At 48.2% G+C, this 25,748-nt stretch overlaps 1 protein-coding gene across 1 annotated transcript; it reads right to left on the minus strand.

Moving 5' to 3' along the window:
- Window positions 1–2,604: 2,604 nt before the first annotated feature.
- On the minus strand, window positions 2,605–25,748 carry LOC149436671 (uncharacterized; the record flags this gene model as incomplete). Its single annotated transcript, XM_089661585.1, has 2 exons — window positions 2,605–2,735; window positions 25,094–25,748. Coding segments are annotated over 2 exons (786 nt in total), but the record flags the coding sequence as incomplete, so codon positions are not given.

Here is a 25,748-nt window from a genome sequence, read left to right on the forward strand (position 1 = left end):
ACATAGTAGAACACAAATATAAATGTCTAGTGTGTTTCGATTGTAACAGCCTTTGTCATAGCACCATGCTATGAGGAAGGCTGTTACAGTCGAAACGCGTTAGCCTGTTATATTTGTGTTCTGTTATGTAGTAAATAAATATTTATATTTCAACAGATGTTAGCGAGTAGCAAGCTGGATATTAATTATATTCCTTGAGAAAAAGAGTGCCAGAGAGAGATTTCAGCATGAGAGAAGTACTGAAGCAGACAGTGCGGATTTCGGTAAAATAATTAAACTCCTTTAAAGTGGACCATAGAAGGTCAGCTTACATTGTACCAACCCCATCTTCCTCTTCACAAATCGTGCCTATGAGTACAAAACTTAGAATTTACACTTATTCCCCCGTCTTTTCTCTGTGGCACCTAGGCAAGGATGACATCACGCTCCCTGGGGAATTGTCAGGGCTCCGGGTATGACCAGAGGTATGTGAACTGACGCAGGGAAACGCAGGCTTCAGATATGTTAGAAACAATATAATTTATTAATACTAACAACACAAAACGCAGTGCAATACTAAAACATAAACACAGTGCAAACGAACCAAACCAAACCACCCACAGATAACAATACATACAATGCAAGCGTAGACAGGCAGGCCGGGTCAATAACAATCGGGCAGGTAGGAACAGGAGGAGCAGGCAAAGAATGGTCAGGGTCACAAGCCGGGTACAGCAACTAACGGGCAGGTAGGTACAGGGGGTCAGGCAGAGAATGGTCGGGGTCACAAGCCAGGGATCAAACAGGAGAAGTCAGCAGAGGTCAGGATCAGGCAGGGTCGGAAACAAGTCAGTCAGGCAGGAACAGGAATGCACGTAACAAGATACAGGGGCCCATGGAAAAACACACACCAAGGCACAGACTGCAGGTCTGGCCATCCCTTAAATACACCTCCGTAATCAGCTTCAGGTGTTTGGCTGACTGCAGGGTTGAGTCTCTGATTGCTGAGAGCACCCGCTGGCCAGCCCTGGTACTGCAGCCCACAAGGCAGGTGAGTCCCACCATTATTGGCAAGTCCATTCCTGACAGGAATACAGAGCAGTGGAAATCTTGTAAGTAGATGCTCTTGCAATGGATTGTTGTGTCTTCTTCCAGGGAAGATTCCAAGAAATGCAGAGCAGGAGAACGGTGACATTGTATCCAGCAGCGATGTTGAAGATGAGGGTAAGGTAAGTATTTAACATTTTACCAAGTATCTAACATTGGTACATTGTAAACCCATTAAGAGAAGACAATTTGTAAATGGGGAGGTGGCCTGGACCATTATAGTGGATCTTGCGGCTTACTACAAGGTTTGCTTCAAAGAAAGCCTGGCCACAACTTCAAATTTTATGGCCAGCTAGGGTTGCATTAAATTTCCAAGGATGACAAAGAGCTGTTTTGGGTTACTGGAAGTGGAAGGGGCTTGCACCCATTATAGGTTTCACAAAGTCATGAAAGATATATAAGGGGCTTCTGAGGTTAGGTGCACTTTAAAAATGTCAGCCTTGCCCTTAGAAGAGACTAATGGAAAGAAAGTAAATAGTTTCATTGATGGAAAACAAGCTGAACTGGGAATGGCCAAATCTTGAGTGAACCTAATGGAACGTCGATTAACCCGCTAACAAACCTAATGGATTGCGTTCTCGCTTTAACCACATATGACACCTTGAAAAAAAGAGCATTAACAGGAAGAGCAAACACAAAGGAAGAGCAGACATGAAATAGACATGAAACAAGGTGACCTCATCAGACCAGGGCACTTACAAAGTCATCTTCTTTTACTTTGAAGGTGTATGTACTCTCTCTCTCTCTCTCTTTCTCTCCACAAGCTCTATACACTCACCAGCCACTTTATTAGGTACACCTTGCTAGTACCGGGTTGGACCCCCTTTTGCCTTCAGAACTGCCTTCATTCTTCAAGGCGTGGATTCAACAAGGCCATTATTCGAATGTGTCTATTTGCCACTGGTTTGGTATTTCCCCCAGAAAAGTCCTCATGGAGGACTCTGTGACTCAATGGATAGTTCATTGGACTTCTATCTGGTATAACAATTCAAGGGTTGTGGGTTCAAGTCCCTCCAGAGTTGGTATTGTATGGTCCTTGTTCATAGTGACATTTCTCATTTGTAGGTCCAATGCTAGAATGTCTCCCTCTCTCTCTCTCTCTCTGCACAAGCTATATACACTCACTGGCACTTTATTAGGTACACCTTGCTAGTACCGGGTTGGACCCCCTTCTGCCTTCATTCTTCGTGGCATGGATTCAACAAGGCCATTATTTGAATGTGTTTACTTGCCACTGGTTTGGTATGTCCTCCAGAAAAGTCCTCATTGAGGGATCTGTGTCGCAATAGATAGTTCATTGGACCTCTAGCTGGTATAACAATTCAAGGGTTGTGGGTTTGAGTCCCTCCAGAGTTGGCTTTGTATGGTCCTTGCTCATAGTGACGTTTCTCATTTGTAGGTCTAATGGTAGATTGCCTCCCTCTCTCTCTCTGCACAAGCTATATACACTCACCAGCCACTTTATTAGGTCCACTTTGCTAGTACCGGGTTGGACCCCTTTTGCCTTCAGAACTGCCTTCATTCTTCAAGGCATGGATTCAACAAGGCCATTATACGAATGTGTTTATTTGCCACTGGTTTGGCATTTTCTCCATAAACATCCTCATGGAGGGCTCTGCTACGCAATGGATAGTTCATTGGACTTCTAGCTGGAATAACAATTTAAGGGTTGTGAGTCAGGGGCGGACTGACAACTCATGGGGCCCCCGGGCAATAGGGGATCATGGGGCCCCTGTGTCCTTGCCCACACTCAAAAAAGCCTATGAAAAAGGTACCAGGGGCATCTCATGGGGCCCCCTACTGACTCCGGGCTCTCGAGCAGTGCCCGAGTTTCCAAATGGTCAAGTCCCTCCAGAGTTGGTTTTGTATGGTCCTTGTTCATAGTGACATTTCTCATTTGTAGGTCTAATGCTAGGAATTAGGTCCGGGAGCTCCAGGCGCTACAGTTTAATAGGAAGGGAGGGGCGTAATGTGACCAGAATTGACTACTATTAAAGGATAAGTTCACCTTTTGGGTACATGTTACATGTTTCCACCTGTTTCTAGGGTGGAACACGTAACATGTTCCCAAGCCTGCAGCTGCCACCCACTGCCTTCTCCCTCCCTGTGACAGAAGAACGGGGAGAAGTTCCCCATACTAGCGGTCAGATTTCTAAAAAAACGCGGCCACATGGGGGCTCCGCCTACACAGCCGCATCAGTCATTCACAGTGGTTTGTAAATGAATGGACTGCAAGTCCCAAAAGTCTTAGCGGCTGTCAACTTGTAGTCCTCAATAGTCCACAGCACCGTGTTAGTTCATATTTCTTCCTGTCAGCAAGTACGGGATGTAGAAGCAAGCAGATATACTGACAGGTCTGCAGGAGACCTGCATGGCACCAGCGATGTGCTGATCGCTGGTGCAATGCTTTACAGGCTCCTAACACAAAAAAATATTAAATGCACATTTTTTTTACCTGCAAAAAATGCATTTATTATTTTTTGTGGAAAGATGAACTTATCCTTTAACTGCTGGTAAAGTCTGCCCAGATAATACATCATTATGGCAGAGTGGAAGTGGAGTCCAGAGATCTGGAGCGCTGTCTCTGCTCCTGCGTTGGGCACAAAGAATCAGCACTACTGTCAGGTGGACTCATCTCTGCCTGATGGAGAAGAGTTAGTCTCGCTCGCTGCTGCTCTGCCTTGATGTCATTTCTAGGTCGCAAAGTGAGCGGCGCCGAGCGGGATGGAGGTAAATACAAGTGTGAATGCAGCAGCTGGAGATAGTATCGGCTTTGTACAAAGAAATGATTAACCCCTTGAGCAGGGGAGGACTAACAACTCATGGGGCCCCCGGGCAATAGGGGATCATGGGGCCCCTGTGTCCTTGCCCAAACTCAAAGTCTATGAAAAAGGTACCAGGAGCATCTCATGGGGCCCCCTACTGACCCCGGGCCCTCGGGAAGTGCCCGAGTTTCCAAATGGTCAGTCCGCCCCTGCCCTTGAGGGAAGTGATAGGGTTAATTAACACTGCCACTGGTCATTGCTGTATTAGTGGCCAGTGGCCGCGTTCATGAACCCCTCGCATTGCTGGCTAGTGGGAATGTTGATTAACCCCCTCAATCAGCCATGCGGTTAATCATTTATTTGTACAAAGCTGCTTTAGCCCTGGTTCACGTCTGTGCGGTCATGTGGGCCACTATTTGTGTGGGCACGAGAGCCCATTCCCAGAGCCCAGGACAGGCAGGGAAGAAGTCCCTGCACTTCTTCTGAAATCTCAGCCCGCATGGGAACCGAGGTTCCCAGTACGGTTGCGATTTCCAGTGCGGGCGGCGTGCCATTAGGATTATTGGCATCCGCCTTCGGGTCCCGCATTCCTCTGTGTGGGTGGTGCGGCTGCAAGCATTTCTATGGGTCCCGCAGTGGCACCACTCGCACAGATGTGAACCAGGGATTAGTGGCCATCAGCATTAATAACCCCTCGCATTACTGGTTAGTGGGAATGTTAACCGCCTAACTTCCCCAATGGGCTCACGATCTTGGTGTGATCAGATGATTTTAAGGGCAGAGGAGACATCTGGGGTCTAATAGATCCCAGATCTCTCCATAAGAAATACCTGTCACTGCCTATTGCTATCACAGGGAATATTTATATAAAACAACAAAAGTGTTAAAAAAAAAAAGCAACATTGTAAAAAAAATATATAAATAAATAATTAAAAAATGTAAGCACCCCTGTCCCCCAGTGCTGGCCTTAGATGTGTGTTTTGGATCATTGTCATGTTGGAAAAGTACACGACGACCAAGGGCACGGAGTGATGGGAGCATCTTCTCTTTCAATATAGAGCAGTACCAGGGGTGGACTGACCATTTGGAAATTCGGGCACTGCCCGAGGGCACGGGGTCAGTAAGGGGCCCCATGAGATGCCCTTGGTACCTTTTTCATAGGCTTTTTTGAGTTTGGGCAAGGACACAGGGGCCCCATGATCCCCTATTGCCTGGGGGCCCCATGAGTTGTCAGTCCGCCCCTGAGCAGTACATCCGTGAATTCCTGATATCATCAATGAAATGCAGCTCCCCGACACCAGCAGTACTCATGCAGCCCCAGAGAAGGACACTGCCACTACCATGTCTCACTGTAGGCACCATGCATTTTTCTTTGCACTCCTCACCTTTGCGACGCCATACAGTTTTGAAGCTTTCAGTTCAAAAAAACATTTATCTTGGTCTCATCACTCCAGAGTATAGAGTCCCAGTAATCTTCTTCCTTTGGAGCATGAGCCCTGGCAAGTTCTAGGCAGGCTTTTTTGTGCATGGGCTTTAGGAGAGGCTTCCTTCGTGGACAATAACCATGCATGCCATTCATCTGCAGTGTCACGGGAAACAATCACCCCAGTTTGGCTTTCTACTTCTTTAGCTAACTGCAGTGAACTTGCATCACGATTTTCTTCAACCCTTCTCGTCAGAAAACGCTCCTGTCGAGGTATTAACTATCGTGGACGGCCTGGCTGTCTCTGTGAGATGGCTGCAGTTCTTCTTTGTTAAATTTTTGTATCACTTTTGCTCCAGTATTCTGACTGATAAGTAAAGCTTTGCTGATCTTCTTGTAGCCTTCACCTTTCTTGTGTAAAGAAATTATTTTCTTTTTCAGGCCTTGTGACATTTCTCTTCCATGTGGTGCCACTGCTGATGGGAAGGGGTTTTTTCCTTTGTTAAAGCGAAGTTCCAGCTGAAACAAAATTCAGCAGCTGCAAAAACTGTAGCTGCTGACTTTTAAAATACAGACACTTACCTGTCCCTCGGTCCAGTGGTGTCCTCACCACCGCTGGTTTCACCGGCCGTCTTCTCTCCCTGGCGCTGGCATCTTTAGTGTGGGCACCCAGCTGTGACAGCTTGCGGCAAAATTGCTTGCAGAGGCATGAAGGAACTTGTAGTCCTGCAACAGCTGGAAGCCGCAGGTTGCCTACCCCTGACCTAGGCAATCACAGCGGAAGTGGGAGCGGGTACCTGTCAAAAAGGTGCCAATCCTTCATGGGGAGCGGGGATGAAGCATTAAAGCGGATCTTCCCCTTTTGGGTGGAACTCGACTTTAAGTAACATCCTTTTATAATCAACTGTTTGCAGGACACCTATTTAATGAATAATCAGACTCACCTGGAGTTGAATTTTTGTTCATTAGGATTTTGTTGTCTAAAATTTAGCTTTGTTGACAAAGTCCGGGAGTTACGAAACGCGTCCAGGGCACGTGACGTATTGACGTTCCCGGAAGTGCCACGACGGCTATTTTGGATTCTGGAGCGCTTGTGTTTTGGCGTTCCTGGGACTCGCGGTGTACTCCTAGCGCTCTTCCAGAGCTGAATTGTTTTGTTGACAAAGTCCGGAAGTGACGAAACGCGTCCAGGGCACATGACGTATTGACGTTCCCGGAAGTGCCGCGGCGGCTATTTTGGATTCTGGAACGCTTGTGTTTTGGCGTTCCTGGGACTCGCGGTGTACTCCTAGCGCTCTTCCAGAGCTGAAGTGACAGTGGTGGGAAGGATTGTGGCGGTGTAACTCCCCGGTGATCGGGAGACCATTTGATGCCACAATGTGGTTATACACTTGTCGTCAGGAGAGGGAGCCGTTTTTACCAGTTTTTAATGTAAGTGGCTACAATAAAATTTATATACTATTTTGATTCACATACTGATTCCTGGTCTGTTTGTGAGGTCCAAAGGAAGTGGCTGAACAAGAGGATGCCAGTTTGAGGATATTCCATGCATATTGTTTGATCACATGCTGATATTACTTTATTTAGGGTAATTATGCATTTTTTATATGGTTTGCAGTGATATCTACTGAGTATCTTTTTCACGATTGCTGTGACACCATAGTGTTTTGCATGCTGCACGTGTGGCACTATTTTTGTTACCTAAGATAATACACTATGTCTAGATTTTGTTTTTTTTTAGGTATATGAAGAACGTCTGAGATTTATCTTCATTTTGGAGTAGTGAGCACCTATTCATCAAGATTTGGACATTTTTGGGTTTTTATTTGAGATTTTGGACACTTTGCTTTGGGACTTTGAGTTTGTTTGTTTAAGTCAGTTGATATATTGTTTATGACAAATCTGTTGGGGTGGACTCATTTATGCTGAGCACTATAGATTGCCTATATTGATGGCATGTGGCCAAGAGGGGGGTGCAAGCTCGTTCCTCCCTTTTCTGTCAGTCAGGCTTCATGATCGGATAAGAGTGTGGTATGTTATTTGGGAGGACCCCCTTAAAATCCATACTAAAGGCTCTTGTATAAATCATGAAGGGGACAATATTTTTTTCTGCCCTGTGATAAAATAACAAATCAGACAAAGACTAAACTAGGTGTTACGTACAAAAAAAAAAAAAAAAAAAAGGAAACACATGCATTATGCATCTTATTACATGAATTAGATTGTACGCCCCTTGAGGGTTAGGGACTGATGTGAATGGATAATATATATGTAAAGTGCTGCGTAAATTAATGGCGCTATATATATAAAAATAAATAAATAAATAAATAAATTCCTCTGGATCAACTGTTATAACTTTTTTAGAGTTATAAGGGTTATAACTTTTTTTCTATGGTTGAACTGGATGGACTTTTGTCTTTTTTCAGCCAGACTAACTATGTAACTATGATTTGACTACTGAGATAAATACCGCATGAGTTATTTTGCCAAAAAAATTCATGCAGTATTTAACTTTTTGTGAATTGACCCCAGTAAATGACTAATCACCAGTGAATGTTTGGTGAAAGTTACATTAACTGCTTTATAAATGTACCCCTTAGTTTCCTTCTTCAGACATGGTTTCATCTAAATACTTCTGATGCTCTCAATGAACTAACCTTTATTTAACATTTTTAAAAGTCAATTTTAAGCGAAAGTAGTTTTGTCACCATGGCTCACTCTGAACTGAGATTTTCCTGTTCGCAGAACAACAATCTAGGCACAAATGTTTTTATTTCTAGTATCCAGAGACTCAGCTTAATGATTTAAGAAATTGTTTTAATGAAAATAAAATGATATTACTAAATATGCATAAGCAACAGTAACATAAAAGGCTTTGAAAGTTAGAAATACTTGAGAAAAGTCTGGTTTTTGTTTTTTGCAGAATTCAGATCCCCTCCAGATACACTATATTCCCGAAAGTCATGGGCCAGCCCTCCAAATCATGTGATTCAGGTGTTCCAATCCCCTCCATGGCCACAGGTGTATACAATCAAGCCCCTATGTATGCAGACTGCTTCTACAAACATTGGTGAAAGAATGGGTCACTCTCAGGAGCTCAGTGACTCCAAGCGTGGTCCCGTGATAGGTTGTCACCTGGGCAATAAGTCCATCCGTGACATTTCCTGACTACTAAATATTCCACGCTCAACTGTTAGTGGGATTATAACAAAGTGGAAGCAACTGGGAACAACAGCAACTCAGCCATCAAGTGGTAGGCCACATTATATGACAGAGCGGGGTCATCGCATGCTGAAGCGCACAGTGCGCAGATGTCGCCAACTGTCTGCAGAGTCAATAGCTAAAGACCTCCAAACTTCATGTGGCCTTCAGATTAGCACAACAACAGTGCATAGAGAGATTCATGGAATGAGTTTCCATGGCCGAGCAGCTGCATCCAAGCCTTCCATCACCAAGTGCAATGCAAAGTGTTGGATGCCGTGGTATAAAGCACGCCGCCACTGGACTCTAGGTCAGTGGAGACGTCTTCTCTGGAGTGATGATTCACTCTTCTCTGTCTGGCAAACCGATGGCTGTGTCTGGGTTTAGCGGTTGCCAGGAGAACAGTACTTGTCTGACTGCATTGTGCCAAGTGTAAAGTTTGGTGGAAGGGGGATTATGGTGTGCGGTTGTTTTTCAAGGGTTGGGTTGGCCCCCTAGTTCCAGTGAAGGGAACTCTTAAGGCATCAGCATACCAAGACATTTTGGACAATTTCATGCTCCCAACTTTGTGGGAACAGTTTGGGGATGGCCCCTTCCTGTTACAACATGAATGCTCACCAGTGCACAAAGCAAGGTCCATAAAGACATGGATGAGAGAGTTTGGGTTGAAGGAACTTGACTGGCCTGCACAGAGTCCTGACCTCAACCCCATAGAACACCTTTGGGATGAATTAGAGCGGAGACTACGAGCCAGGCCTTCTTGTCCAACATCAGTGCCTGACCTCACAAATGAACTTCTGGAAGAATGGTCCAACCTTCCCATAGACACCCTCCCAATCCTTGTGGACGACCTTCCCAGAAGAGTTGAAGCTGTTATAGCTGCAAAGGGCGGGGCCAACTCAATACTGAACCCTACGGACTAAGACTGGGGGGGCATTAAAGTTTAAGTGTGTGTAAAGGCCGGCCGACCAATACCTTTGGCAATATAGTGTATATCAGAGTCAATGGCCCTCAGAAAGTGACTCTCATTATTCTTGGTAGTTTTGAGGAGAGCTTCAGCTGCCAAATGGAGCATTTTTTCTTGACTGCGAATTGGGTATCACAGAAATGATACCACTGAATCATTGGTCTGGTTTGTGGTGGAGGCATGTTGAAAAGTGTTTTATTATGCTCAGCAGACGCATTCCTATTTCCAACAATACTAGATACATTTACATTTTCATCAGACATGGTTTCACAATCAGACAACCAGCGTATTTTTTAGCAGAATAAACATATGATTTGTTAGAGACCAAATGTAAGTATATTTCCACTACGTCTTCTGGACCTTGTAACACACACATGTTTGTTAGCTAACCTTCCTATGAAGGTAACTTCCTTACAGCAGAAATCAGAGAATATGCAAAGACATTGGCTATGCGTGTTCACATTTTGGTCAAAATAGGTCACTACCCCCCCCCCATCAGACAGATGCTTACTCCTCAACACATTATCAGAATGTTTACAACTAGGCCATTTACAATAGGGCCACATTAGATGTCCTTTAACCCTTTTGCTGCCAGGTCCGTTTTTCATAAGGACCTGACAGCAGGGGGTTTTATACACCAGGGGCGGACTGACAACTCATGGGGCCCCCGGGCAATAGGGGATAAAGGGGCCCTTGTGTCCTTGCCCAAACCCAAAAAAGCCTTTGAAAAAAGTATCAGGGGCATCTCATGGGGCCCCCTACTGACCCCGGGCAGTGCCCAAGTTTCCAAATGGTCAGTCCACCCCTGTTATACCCCATCCAGTGGCTGCAGCCACTGGGATTGTGTCTACAACTAACAAGCAGACTTCTGCTTGTCAGGTGGCTGCGCTGCTGCCCGATTGCTTCCACACACCCCCAATACTGGCACCCCCCCATATATTCTGGGATCCACTTGCCCATCTGCAGGCCTGGGGCTGACATGGTGGGTACCGGCTGCTCTCCTACCCTTCTTTCTGTCCCTATGTGATGAAAAAAAAAGTTAAGCAAAAAAAAATGTTTTTTAAGTTTTATGTAGTTGGGTGTAACAATTTAACCATTTAGCCACTGCGCTGCCCATGTTGTGCCATATATGCCACATATATGTCTACAATATTTTACCAAGAATTTGGGTCATTTATTGCATTTGATTGCCCTAAAATTCACTTTAGTGTGTTTTTTACTGAAAAACCATTGAGGTAATATCATGTGACATAAAAAAATTGCAACTACCACTGATTTTTTCTTTAGTGTGTCTGCTTTCAGAAAGTATATAATGTTTGAGGGTTTTGTGTAATCTTCAGGCCTAAAATAATTTTTTACACATGTGTGCAGAAAAAAAGTAAAAATGGCTCTGTCAGAGAAAGGGTTATAGACCCTGTACCAAGTCCTGTTTATGATGTTGCTGTAGTCTGTCTGCCTTTGCCATTTGTCAAATGTGTCTTGAGCTGCTTAACCTCTTCACGCCTCCTGGCGTCTGGGCCGCACAGTTGCAGTCTATTAAAAAAGGACATATGTGCTGAGAGCGCGCGCCCTGCGCACTCCCAGCACACATGTCTGGTACTCACGGAAAGGTCCCGATCTCCTCTTTCGATCGGGGCCTTTCCCAATCATGTGACCGCCGTGAGGGCGCGTCACATGTCCCTAAACTCCGCCCTGCCTCCCGGCATCTGGAACCCTTAAAGGGCCGGAAGGCGCCAGCGTGAAGGGGTTAAGCAAAGACATGACGGTTAAAGCTGACCGTTTTTGTTACCCACTTATGAATTTTGAGGCAATTAGGGTGGCATTGAGGACAGCTCCCCTATTGTATCCACACAATTTGAGGTTCTGGTTTAACCAGTTATTATTTGAGTTCTAGTTCTTCGTGGTCTATGGAACTGGAGCCATGGCAGAGGCCTATATACTTTTTCTCAAACGTGTCTGCTCTCCAGGTCAACTGTCTTGAGCCACTTTCCTGCTCCAGTTGACTGGCTGGCCTTGGTACCCCACTAACAAGATTAGACATTATAGTCAAACTAGATATTCTGAGACTTGGAGACCTTGAAGGAGACTCTTTGCTCACTCTTTCTTTGTAAACATAGAACCCTACAAGCCCTATGTTAGAAAACCTTGCTGCAGTCCATAGTCCATAGGGGTGCATTAGGCAGCCCATGACTAGTGTAGAAGAGATGTGTTGTCAAATACTAACACCCTCAAAAACATACTTACCCAACTTCCAAAAAAAACCCCCATTTCCCAACACTCCCTCCACCAATAAAAGGAGACCACACTTTGTTGGCGTAAAATGGCCTTCACGGCCTTTTATTAACAATTTAACTTAAATATACAGAAAACATTCCTTAAAACAGAAACCTCCAAAAACTTAGGGAATGAGTTGTTGGTCTAGGCAGGCACCCAAAACAATATTGATCTCCCCCTGCGGAACCTTCACCTTAACCCCTTGCCTACAGGGCACTTATACCCCCTTCCTGCCCAGGCCAATTTCCAGCTTTCAGTGCTGTCACACTTTGAATGACAATTGCGCGGTCATGCAACACTGTACCCATATGACATTTTTATAATTTTTTTGTGACAGACAGAGCTTTATTTTGGTGGTATTTAATCACCTCTGGGTGTTTTATTTTTTCTTAAACAAACCAAAAACCACTGAAAATTTTGAAAAAAAAAAAGTTTTTTCTTAGTTTGTGTTATAAAATTTTGTAAATAAGTAATTTTTCTCCTTCACTGATGTGCGCTAATGAGGCTGCAGTGATGGGTACTGATAGGCTGCACTGATGGACACTGATAGGCTGCACTGATGGACACTGATAGGAGGCACTGATGGGCACTGATGAGGAGGCACTGACGGGCATTGACAGGCATCACTGATGGGCACTGATAGGCGGCACTGATAGGCGGCACTGACTGGCACTGATAGGGGACACTGACTGGCACTGATAGGGGGCACTGACTGGCACTGATAGGCGGCGCTGACTGGCACTGATAGGTGGCACTGATTGGCATTGATAGGTGGCACTGTCTGGCACTGATGGGTGACACTGAAAGGCAGCTCAGATGGGCACTGATATGTGGCATTGATGTGCACTGGTAGGCACTGATATGTGGCATTGATGTGGCACTGATGGGCACTGGCACTGATGACACTGACAGGTGACACTGATGGGGCTACACTGATCATCAGGGCACACTGATCATCAGTGCCCTGATGATTAGTGTACATGTCCCCTCCGCGGAAAGCCGATTACTGGCTCTCCTCTCCTCTGTCAGCATGACAGCTCGAGAGGAGAGAAATGCCGATAACCGGCATTTCCCTGTTTACATGTGATCAGCTGTGATTGGACACAGCTGATCACATGACCGAGCCGACATCTTCGGCTCTTTCTGTGATCGGTGATCCGCTGTGTCCGAGGGACACAGCGCACCATTGATCGCCACGCTGCGTGCTCCCTGAGCCGCGCATGCGCAGTGAGAATGGGAGGACATCATATGATGTCCTCCCAGAACGAGAGAACCACCTTGCGTCCGTCATATTACTATATAGCGGGCAGGAGGTGGTTAATGTTCCTACTAGGCCTCCAGCCACAATGCACCGACTCGGAGACAAGGACACACCTTCCGCAGTGTAGACCTCCACCATCCAGTTAAACCTCCGTTAACTGGAATTTACCCTGGCACACCATACCACCGATGGGTCCCAACCAGGGGCGGACTGACAACTCATGGGGCCCCTGGGCAATAGGGGATCATGGGGCCCCTGTGTCCTTGCCCAAACTCAAAAAAGCCTATGAAAAAGGTACCAGGGTCATCTCATGGGGCCTCGTACTGACCCCGGGCCCTCGGGCAGTGCCCGAGTTTCCAAATGGTCAGTCCATCCCTGGTCCCAACCATACACTTATCATCACAAACCATTAACAACCTACCAAGAATAACAACTGCCACCAAACTAAACAAGCCAAACAGAACAAACACCCCAGGGGAGGGCGGGCGGGAACTTCTCTCTTCAGCTGCTAACCAGCACTGGCTCGTCCGACCAAACCAGGCACTCCCCCAAGATTCAGGATGATCCCACCCAAACCTACTAACCCCAGTCAAGTAACCTTACTATCTTTTTTTTAACCCTTCCACTTTGACTTAACCCTTTCCTGTCTTTTCTCCCTCTTCACCTAGTCATGTCTGCCCTGATCTATTCTTCTCGTTCTTTCTTTCGCTACGGGCACCCCTTTCAAATGAATGAGCTGCCTTGGTGCCACCTTCGTTAACACGCAACACAATATGTTCGAGTTAAATGCTGGTGTGAATGGACTTTCGGCATATTTATGGGAAGCTCTGTACCACCACTGGCACCTCTGCTGCCCTAGGCCACAACCTCGTCCACCCATGCACAGGAGCAGTCCTTCTTCTCATTGGCCCCATCCCAGTGGCGCCATTGTGACTCTCAGTAGATGATGGCGGTGACAAAGTTAGCAAAGTGTGTTTGTATTGCTTCTTGAGGTGTCATGCTTTTCCTGTAGGTATAACACAAGTTCTTTTATATATTTATTGCTGACAGGGCCTTTCCCAAATACATGAGACATTTCTTTGATGTCACTTGGCTTTGTCAAGCGCAGGAAATTTGCTGCATAAAGAAAAGAAGAAATGTTCCTCTGTGTCACAGTCGTGTTTTTTTTTTTATAGTTGACGTTTTCTAATTTGCATTTCCTTATCTCCTCCGTCGTTTCTTACTTCTCCATCCTGCGTGCCGCCTTTGGCATTCATGAGCTTTTGTTCTGATTTTGCATTTCTCTACCTTCTGTTCTTCAATTCATGTTTTTTGTCTTTTGCTTTTTCTTCTCAATTCTTTCTATTAGCAATTTTGTAAGATTTAGACTCTTTTTATACCTTAAATTGGATTCAAATTAAAAAAAATACAAATTTTCTACGTTACAGGGCACATAAGAAATGTCAAAAATACACTTTATGTGCCTAGGCCAGGGGCGGACTGACCATTTGGAAACTCGGGCGCTACCTTTCATTGGCTTTTTCATAGGCTTTTTTGGGTGTGGGTGAGGACACAGGGGCCCCATGATCCCTTATTGCCCATGAGTTGTCAGTCCGCCCCTGCTCTGCACCATCATTTACCAAAACTGCCAAACTTGTGGAGCTTCTAGGAACTTAAAAAAACACTAGTGTGCATGGAGCCTTATAACACCTTTCACCCATGACACCAATACTCTAATGTGTTCCAATCCAGGGGCCGATAACAAGTCAGAGCAGGGCCGGATCTAGCCTGTCTGATGTGGGGGTGCAGCAGGGGCGGACTGACCATTTGGAAACTCAGGGTCAGTAGGGGGCCCCATGAGATGCCCCTGGTACCTTTTTTATAGGCTTTTTTGAGTTTGGGCAAGGACACAGGGGCCCCATGATCCCCTATTGCCCGGGGGCCCCATGAGTTGTCAGTCCGCCCCTGGCCTAGGCACTCCTGTACCTTGAGGCTCATATTTAAATATCTGCAGGGTGAGATCCAAAGCTGGCCATACATTAGTAGATTTTCAAACAAACATTCATATATACAGTAAGTAGCCAGGTACCGGCTATACCATTATGCCATTCAGCCCGGGTTCACACTTGTGCGGTGCGGCATATGGCACATGATGCGCACAGAAACCGCACCGCATTCCTGTGTAAATCACATGCGAATTCTGTGCGGTGCGATTTGAGCCATAAATTTTGTATGGTGCAGGACGCTTTTTTTGGTCTGCACTAGAATCGGATCGCATAGGTCATTAGTCTCCAAATTGCGGCCCGGGGCCAGATGCGGCCCTTTGCTTGCCTTTATCCGGCCCTTGAGGCACCTTTCCTTCCACTGATACAAGGCACTATTCCTCCCACTGGCACCAACAATGAGGCATAATTCCTGCTACTGACATCAGCAGTGGGGCTCATTGACACCAACCATGGGGTCCTATTTCTCCCACTGACACCAACAACAGGGCACTATTCCTCCCACTGACACCAATGATGATGCACTCAAACTGACACCAACGATAGGGCACTATTCCTCCCACTGACACCAGCAATTGGGCACTATTCCTCTCACTGATACCAATGATGGGGCACTATTCCTCCCACTGACACCAATGATGGGGCACTATTCCTCCCACTGACACCAGCAATGGGGCACTATTCCTCCCACTGACACCAATGATGGGACGCTATTCCTCCCACTGATACCAATGATGGGGCACTATTCCTCCCACTGATACCAATGATGGGGCACTATTCCTCCCACTGATACCAATGATGGGGCACTATTCCTCCCACTGACACCAATGATGGGGCACTATTCCTCCCACTGATACCAATGATGGGGCACTATTCCTCCCACTGATACCAACGATGGGGCACTATTCCTCCCACTGACACCAACGATGGGGCACTATTCCTCCCACTGACACCAGCAATGGGGCACTATTCCTCCCACTGATACCAATGATGGGGCACTATTCCTCCCACTGACACCAGCAATGGGGCACTATTCCTCCCCCTAATACCAAAGATGCATTGTTTACTCCCATTGACACCAGGGCAATTTTAACTCCCGCTGGCCACACACCGGCCCCCCCTACAGTCTGAAGGACAGTAAACTGGCCCTTTGTTTAGAAAGTTTGGAGACCCCTGGCATAGGTATTCTCACCCATGCAATCTGATTCTGCACATCGCACCGCGTTTTGCGAATGGATCTCGGTGTGTTGTTAACATACACACCCGCAGGGGTTCACATGAATGGATTGCGATTCTGATGCGGTGTGGAATTCGCACAGAAACCGCTGCAAATTCTGCACCGCATCAGTGTCAACCAGGGCTCAGGGACATTTACAGATGAGACTTTGGTTAATCCTTTTCCCCCCTAGTGCCCAGTACTGGTACTGCTACATCTCTTCCAGTTAGCAGAGTGAATTCAGTTTTTCTGACAGCCAAGGATCTTGGGACCTGTAGTCCTACAGCCAATACATCCTGTATCCTGAGTGCTGATGGAACTACAACTACCAGAGAGTTGGAGAATGAGAAAACTGCTGAGACAGCGGATATATTATACAGCAAGGGACTGACTCACTCTCTTGGCATGAAATTCAGCGCTGAACACATGGGGACTGCCGTTCTCACATCAGCTTCTCTGCATCTGGACTGCCACTGTCCAGTCTTCAGATAGACATCTCTACTCGCCACACTGACATGGCACCAGGCGGTAACTCTGCACATCCCTGCAAACAGCCAAGAGCCTGTGCAGGAACTCTTGTTCCTAAGGGGCTGTGCTATCCATAGGATTGGCGAGTAGGCAGATGCCCAACCTCTTTCTGTCATCATATTAGAAACACTGCATGCAGAAAGTTACCAGGAGAACTTTGCTTTGAGCAGTACCACGGCTTATCTGTGTAACTTCATTCAATTACCATTTTTCACTAATGCTTATGGGCCCCACCATTGCTAGCAGAAGACAGCGGATACCACCATATCAAGAATTTTAAACATCACAGGACTCAGGTTTCAATCTCTAGTTAAAGAGACTTTTTCTCTTCTAAGGTCATTGTTATTCAATTTAGGGTATTTCTTTCTTTCTTTCTTTCTTTCTTTCTTTCTTTCTTTCTTTCTTTCTTTCTTTCTTTCTTTCTTTCTTTCTTTCTTTCTGTCTCTCTCTATCTATCTCTCTCTCTATCTATCCAGTGGCACGGAGGGAGCTGATGAGTCAATAAGTCTTTTTTTCCCCCTGTTGCTGCTGGTGTAGCAATTAAGTAGTTGAAGCTTACTACTCATAACTGTATAATATGTTAAACGTTGTTAAATGATTATTTCTGTTTTACCAGAGTGCTGCTTTTATACATTAACTGGGGTTGTATATCCCAAACCCATTATTCCCGTATCCTACTGTTTTGAAAAAGTCTAATATAGAGATGTTACTAAAGAATTGTGTCTCTTGCAATATTATATCCTATTGAAATATGTCTGAACCTAGAATGTCAGAGGTGTCGGGAGGTTTGCAAGGTCAGGCAACCACTGGGGACAAGCATTATCAAGTGGCCCCTACGGGGGTAGCGCTACACATGCGTATATTTGCACGAACATTCTTTAGAAAATTCTAATTCTAAGATTTGATGCATATTGTCGGAAAGTACTTCAAAATTTAGTTTGCTTTTAACATTTGATTTTGGAATGACTGGACTTTCACGAATGAAAACAACATACACTGTTAAAAATATTTTCCATCCTGCCCCTTTGAATTTTTCCATCACTGCTGTCAAAAAACGAATGTCAGTTTGACCCACTAATGAACGTAGCCTAAAATTACTAAACTTGGCCCACCCACCCACAACCTTCTGGGACATTTCACACATCCCAGGAGGCTGGAGAGCTAATCTGACAGCACAGCACAATCGCACGCATACGCAGAGGAAGCCAGCTGTGACAATCACAGACTCCTCCCACATCCAAGATGGCGGTCCTTGGGATCTAAGGAGAAGTGGCCTTGGTGAAGACAGCTCTGGTCTCCCAGGCTGGTGAATGTCTGTCTCTTGAAAGTCAGTAGCTACAGTATATGTAGCTGTTGACTATTTAGCCCCTTCAATATCGGGCACTTCCATCCCCCTCCTGCCCAGGCCAATTTTCAGCTTTCAGCACTGACGCACTTTGAATGACAATTGTGCGGTCATGCAACACTGTACCCATATGAATTTTGTATCAGATTAGAGACAGATAGAACTTTCTTTTGGTGGTATTTAATCACCTCTGGGTTTTTTATTTTTTTGCTAAACAAACCAAAAAAGACCAAATCTTTAAAAAAAAAAAACATTTTCTTAGTTTCTGTTTAAAAAAGTGCAAATAAGCACATTTTCTTTCTTAATATGATGAGGCTGCACTGATGGGCACTGATAGGCTGCATTGATGGGCACTGATAAGGCTGTACTGACTAGTACAGATGAGCTAGCACTGATGGGCACTGATGAGGCTGCACTGGTGGGCACTGATAGGCTGCATTGATGGGCACTGATGAGGCTGCACTGACTGGCACAGATGAGGTAGCACTGATGGGCACTGATGAGGTGGCACTGATGAGGCTGCACTGGTGGCCACTGATAGGCTACATTGCTGGGCACTGTTGAGGCTGCACTGGTGGGCACTGATGGGCTACAATCCTGGGTACTGATGAGGCTGCACTGATGAGGTGGCACTGATAGGCTACATTGATGGGCACAGATGAGGTGTCACTGATGGGCAGTGATAAGCTGCACTGATGGGCACTGATGAAGAGGCACTGATGAGGCTGCATTGATGAACAGGCACTGATGAGGCTGCACTGACTGGCACTGATAGGTGACACTGAAATGTTGCACTGATGGGCATTGATATGCTGCACTGATAAACAGGGATTGGCCTGATGGGGCTGCACTGATATTCTGCACTGATGGACACTGATATGCTGCACCGATGGGCACTGATTATCAGCGTAAATGTTCCCACGTTTGACAACGTGGAGGAATAGAAAAGTCGACAACCGGCATTTGTTTACATGTGATCAGCTGTGATTGGACACTGATGAGGCTGCACTGATGGGCACTGATAGGCTGCATTGATGGGCACTGATGAGGCTGCACTGATGGGCACTGATAGGCTGCATTGATGGGCACTGATGAGGTGGCACTGATGGGCACTGATGAAGAGGCACTGATGAGACTGCACTGATAGGTGATACAGATATGCTGCACTGATGGGCATTGATATCCTGCACTGATAAACAGGGATTGGCCTGATGGGGCTGCACTGATAATCTGCACTGATGGGCACTGATATGCTGCACCAATGGGCACTGATTATCAGCGTAAATGTTCCCTGTCACAGGGAGGCTGGTTATCAGCTTTCCTTTCATCACGTTGTGACAGCGCGGAGGAATAGAAAAGTCAATAACCGGCATTTGTTTACATGTGATCAGCTGTGATTGGACACAGTTGATCACATGGTACAGAGCCAATGTCATTGGCTCTTTACCCTGATTGGTGGTGCACTGTGTCCAGAGGACACAGCCCACCACTGATTGCCGTGCGCGAGTGGCGTGACTCGGCGGATGTCATATGATGTCCACCCGAAGGGACGAAAGCCCCGCCTGGCCATCAATCTGCTATTGGCCAGGCGGGAACCAGTTAATTATTTAAAAAAATGATGGAGTTTTTAGGGCTCTGCCATCTCTGACTGCTAGTCTCAGGAGATTTGGTGATGTTACTACTGTGATCTCAGTACTCTCCTAGCCATGAGTCCTGAGAAGAATGGACTGCTCTGCAAGTTCCCCACAACTGCGTGTTTGTAGTAACGTCTACAGGGTCCAAGGGGTTAAAGCAGACAGTGGGGACCAGGGGTGGACTGACATTTGGAAACTCGGGCACCACCCGAGGGCCTGGGGTCAGTAGGGGGTCCCATGAGATGCCCCTGGTACCTTTTTCATAGGCTTTTTTGAGTTTGGGCAAGGACACAGGGGCCCCATGATCCCCTATTGCCCGGGGGCCCCATGAGTTGTCAGTCCGCCCCTGGTGGGGAGGCGATACAGCGCCTCCTCCCCACCTGTCAAATGCTCTCTCCGAAGAGCGATCTGAATGCCGATCGCTCTTCAGAGAGCACCGCACATGTGAGTTGCATGAAGAAATTCTTCAATTAATTTTCTGAAAATGTTCCACCATCTATCATTAAAAAGCTGTTCTTGACCTCCTAGGATGAGATGATCAATTCAGTCTGCTGCAGGCGGGAGGAAGAATTGCCCTTTTGTATGGACGCAAATCGCACCGCAAAGTATCGGCGATATAAAAGGGTAGCGGTGCGTCCGTAGTTTGAATGAACGTTTTTGTGCCCGAGTTCAGATCTATTTTTAAAACACATGATGACAGTATTTCTGTTTTTTTCTCTCTTTATTTGTTTTTCCTCTTTCCATGAAATATTTATTTTTTATTCTGCCGACTCTTTTTATCTGCTTCCTCTTTTTTTCTCCTTTTTCTTTTCATTTTTTATTTCTTATCCTCCATTTTATTTCCCACCTTCCCTCTCTCTTTGTTGTATTTTTACCTTTTATATCTCTATTGTCTATTATTTTTATTAGTTGTGGCCCCTATTCCTGGCACTTGTTCTCTCTCCAGGCCATCAACTGTCATTTTCTCTGCTGTGTCCCCCGTCCATCCGTCTCCCTGTTTTCCTCCAGCTCCATCTCTCTCTCTCTCTGCGTCACTACATGCTGAGTCAGAGAATTCGGTGTAGCAGTGTGGGTTCTGCAGTTTTCTCTGTGCTGCATTAAATCTCTTTACACATCCATCTCACTCACCAGCCTCTCCTCCCCGGCTACAGCCTCTCCTCCCCGGCTACAGCCTCTCCCAATACAAACTTTCCTCCTAACTCACAAGCCTCTTTTAACCCTTCTCTTGTTGGGGGGCTGCCAGTGAACCCCATGATGTGAGGTTTAACCTGCTTCTGCTATTTTCTTTCTTTTTTTTTTTTCACCATTTTTCCAGGGAATTGATTTGGAGGACGCTGCAGGTGCTGTTATGACGCTTGGCCCCGGCCTCATTTTTATGTATCAGACGGTAAAATCTTTTCCGGCAAGAGGCCTGAAATTTGATGACATAATAGTCTTTTCTGCAGAGGAATGGGAGAGGATGTACAGTACAGGCCGTAACGGACATTTTACTGAGATGTTCTACGTTATGTTCTATTCAGATGGAGAGAAAAGGAAGCAGGCTAGAGGGAGAAGGGGAGAGGAGAACAGGGGAGAGAGAGAGCATGGGGAGAGGAGGATGGGGGAGAGAGAGAGCATGGGGAGAGGAGGATGGGGGAGAGAGAGAGCATGGGGAGAGGAGGATGGGGGAGAGAGAGAGCATGGGGAGAGGAAGACGGGGGAGAGAGAGAGAGCATGGGGAGAGAGGGAGAGGAGAACAGAGGAGAGAGAGAGCATGGGGAGAGGAGGACTGGGGAGAGAGAGAGCATGGGGAGAGAGGGAGAGCATGGGAAAAGGAGGAAGGGGGAGAGAGGGAGGACTGGGGAGAGAGAGAGCATGGGGAGAGAGGGAGAGCATGGGGAGAGGAGGATGGGGGGAGAGAGAGAGCATGGGGAGAGAGGGAGAGAACAGGGGAGAGAGAGAGCATGGCGAGAGAGAGCATGGGGAGAGAGGGTAAGAGAAAGAGGGAGAGCATGGGGAGAGAGGGAAAGGAGAACGGGGGAGAGAGAGAGCATGGAGAGAGAGGGAGAGAGAGCATGGGGAGAGAGGGAGAGGAGAACATGGAGAGAGAGAGCATGGAGAGAGAGCATGGGGAGAGAAGGCAAGAACGGGGGAGAGAGAGGGAGAGCGAGCATGGAGAGAGAAGGAGAGAGAGGGAGGGAGAGAGAGAGCATGGGGAGAGAGGGAGAGGAGGACGGGGGGAGAGACAGCATGGGGAGAGAGGGAGAGGAGAACGGGCGAGAGACAGGAGGGAGAGAGCGTGGGGAGAGAGGGAGAGGAGGACTGAGGAGAGAGAGAGAGCATGGGGAGAGAGGGAGAGGAGGACCAGGGAGAGATAGAGGGAGAGAGAGAGAGCATGGGGAGAGAGGGAGAGGAGGATGGGGGAGAGAGAGCAAGGAGACAGAGAGAGCATTGGGAGAGAGGGAGGAGGATGACATGGGAGAGAGAGGAAGGAGGGAGAGCATGGGGAGAGAGGGAGAGGAAAATGGAGGAAAGAGAGAGAGGGAGAGGAGGATGGGGGAGAGAGAGGAGGGAGAAAGAGAGCATTGGAAGAGAGAGGAGGACATGGAAGAGAGAGGAGGGAGAGAGCGCATGGGGAGAGAGGGGGAGGAGGACAGGGGAGAGAGAGGAGGGAGAGAGCATGAGAAGAGAGGGAGAGAGAGAGCATGTTTAGAGAGAGAGGGGGCAGATGGGTGAGAGAGAGCGAGCATGTGGAGAGAGGGAGAGGAGAATGGGGGAGAGAGAGGAGGGATAGAAAGAGAGCATGATGAGAGAGGGAGATGAGAACGGGGGAGAGAGAGAGCATTGGGAGAGAGGGAGAGAAGGGAGAGAGAGAGAGAGAGAGAGAGAGAGAGAGAGCATGGGGAGAGAGGGAGAGGAGGACGGGTGAGAGAGAGGAGGGAGAGAGAGAAAGAACATGGAGAGAGAGAGTAGGAAGTGATAGGGAGAGCAGGGAAGAATAGAGAGAGCACAGGAAGGGACAGAGAGAGGGAACAGGGAGGGATAGAAAGAAAGCAGAGATGGATAGAAAGAGGGAACAGGGAGGGACAGAGAGAGAGAGAGCAGGGAGGGATAGACAGACAGAGAGCATGGAGGAATAGAGAGAGAGCAGGGAGGCAGGGAGGGATAGAGAGAGAGCAGAGATGGATAGAAAGAGGGAAGAGAGAGAGAGCATGGGGAGAGGAGGACTGGGGAGAGAGAGAGCATGGGGAGAGAGGGAGAACATGGGGAGAGGAGGATGGAGGGAGAGAGAGAGCATGGGGAGAGGAGGACGGGGGAGAGAGAGAGCATGGGGAGAGGAGGATGGAGGGAGAGAGAGAGCATGGGGAGAGGAGGACGGAGGGAGAGAGCATGGGGAGAGGAGGACGGGGGAGAGAGAGAGAGCATGGGGAGAGGAGGACTGGGGAGAGAGAGAGCATGGGGAGAGAGGGAGAGCATGGGAAAAGGAGGAAGGGGGAGAGAGGGAGGACTGGGGAGAGAGAGAGCATGGGGAGAGAGGGGGAGCATGGGGAGAGGAGGATGGGGGAGAGAGAGAGCATGGGGAGAGAGGGAGAGGAGAACAGGGGAGAGAGAGAGCATGGGGAGAGAGGGAGAGAATGGGGGAGAGAGATAGAGAGAAAATGATGGGAAACGGGGAGAGGGAGAGTGAGCATGGGGAGAGAGGGAGAGGAGAACAGGGGAGAGAGAGAGCATGGAGAGAGAGAGAGCATGGGGAGAGAGAGGGAGAGGGGGAGGGAGAGCATGGGAAGAGAGGGAAAGGAGAACGGGGGAGAGAGAGAGCATGGAGAGAGAGGGAGAGAGAGCATGGGGAGAGAGGGAGAGGAGAACATGAAGAGAGAGAGCATGGAGAGAGAGCATGGGGAGAGAAGGCGAGAACGGGGGAGAGAGAGGGAGAGCGAGCATGGAGAGAGAAGGAGAGAGAGGGAGAGAGAGAGCTTGGGGAGAGAGGGAGAGGAGGACGGGGGGAGAGACAGCATGGGGAGAGAGGGAGAGGAGAACGGGAGAGAGACAGGAGGGAGAGAGCGTGGGGAGAGAGGGAGAGGAGGACCGAGGAGAGAGAGAGAGCATGGGGAGAGAGGGAGAGGAGGACCAGGGAGAGAGAGAGGGAGAGAGAGAGCATGGGGAGAGAGGGAGAGGAGGATGGGGGACAGAGAGAGCATTGGGAGAGAGGGAGGAGGGTGACATGGGAGAGAGAGGAAGGAGGGAGAGCATGGGGAGAAAGGGAGAGGAAAATGGAGGAGAGAGAGAGAGGGGGAGGAGGATGGGGGAGAGAGAGGAGGGAGAGAGAGAGCATCGGAAGAGAGAGAGAGGGTGACATGGAAGAGAGAGGAGGGAGAGAGCGCATGGGGAGAGAGGGGGAGGAGGACAGGGGAGAGAGAGGAGGGAGAGGGCATGAGAAGAGAGGGAGAGGAGAACGAGGGAGAGAGAGGAGGGAGAGAGAGAGAGGGGCAGATGGGGGAGAGAGAGAGAGCATGTGGAGAGAGGGAGAGGAGAATGGGGGAGAGAGAGGAGGGATAGAAAGAGAGCATGAGGAGAGAGGGAGAGGAGAACGGGGGAGAGAGAGGAGGGATAGAAAGAGAGCATGAGGAGAGAGGGAGAGGAGAACGGGGGAGAGAGAGAGCATTGGGAGAGAGGGAGAGGAGGGGGGAGAGAGAGAGAGAGCATGGGGAGAGAGGGAGAGGAGGACGGGGGAGAGAGAGGAGGGAGAGAGAGAAAGGACATGGAGAGAGAGAGTAGGAAGTGATAGGGAGAGCAGGGAAGAATAGAGAGAGCACAGGAAGGGGCAGAGAGAGGGAACAGCGAGGGATAGAAAGAAAGCAGAGATGGATAGAAAGAGGGAACAGGGAGGGACAGAGAGAGAGAGAGAGAGAGCAGGGAAGGATAGACAGACAGAGAGCATGGAGGGATAGAGAGAGCAGGGAGGCAGGGAGGGATAGAGAGCAGAGATGGATAGAAAGAGGGAAGAGAGAGAGAGAGAGGGGGGGGGGGTGCAGGGAAGGATAGAGGGGATAGAGAGAGAGCAGTGAGGGATAGAGAGAGAGAGAGAGAGAGAGAGAGAAGGGAGGGATAAAAAGGAGGAACAGGGAGGTATTGAAATAGAGAAAGTGAAAGCAGGGATTGACAGAGCAGGGAGGGATAGGGAAAGAAAGCAGGAAGGGACAAAGAAAGAGAGAGAAAGCAGAGAGGGATAGAGAAAGGGAGCAGGGAGAAACAGATAAAGAGAGAGCAAGAAGGGATACAGAGAGCAAGGGGGATAGAAGAGATAGAGAGAGAGTAGGGAGGGACAGAGAGAGAGAGCAGGAAGGAATATAGGAGATAGGAAAGGAGAAAGAGAGCAGGAAGGGATAGAAAGTGAGAGCAGGGAGAGATAGAGAGAGGGAGCAGGGAGGGACAGAGAGAGGGAGCAGGGAGGGATAGAGAGAGGGAGCAGGGAGGTATAGAGAGAGGGAGCAGGGAGGGATAGAGAGAGGGAGCAGGGAGGGACAGAGAGAGGGAGCAGGAAGGTATAGAGAGAGGGAGCAGGGAGGGGTAGAGAGAGGGAGCAGGGAGGGATAGAGAGAGGGAGCAGGGAGGGACAGAGAGAGGGAGCAGGGAGGGACAGAGAGAGGGAGCAGGGAGGGGTAGAGAGGGAGCAGGGAGGGATAGAGAGAGGGAGCAGGGAGGGACAGAGAGAGGGAGCAGGGAGGGACAGAGAGAGGGAGCAGGGAGGGGTAGAGAGGGAGCAGGGAGGGACAGAGAGAGGGAGCAGGGAGGGGTAGAGAGGGAGCAGGGAGGGACAGAGAGAGGGAGCAGGGAGGGACAGAGAGAGGGAGCAGGGAGGGGTAGAGAGGGAGCAGGGAGGGACAGAGAGAGGGAGCAGGGAGGGATAGAGAGAGGGAGCAGGGAGGGACAGAGAGAGGGAGCAGGGAGGGACAGAGAGAGGGAGCAGGGAGGGACAGAGAGAGGGAGCAGGGAGGGACAGAGAGAGGGAGCAGGGAGGGGTAGAGAGGGAGCAGGGAGGGACAGAGAGAGGGAGCAGGGAGGGACAGAGAGTGCATAAACAGATAA

Source organism: Staurois parvus, unplaced genomic scaffold, assembly GCF_062004578.1.
Source record: "Staurois parvus isolate SC_StPar_1 unplaced genomic scaffold, SC_StPar_1.0 ptg001352l, whole genome shotgun sequence".
NCBI lineage: Eukaryota > Metazoa > Chordata > Amphibia > Anura > Ranidae > Staurois > Staurois parvus.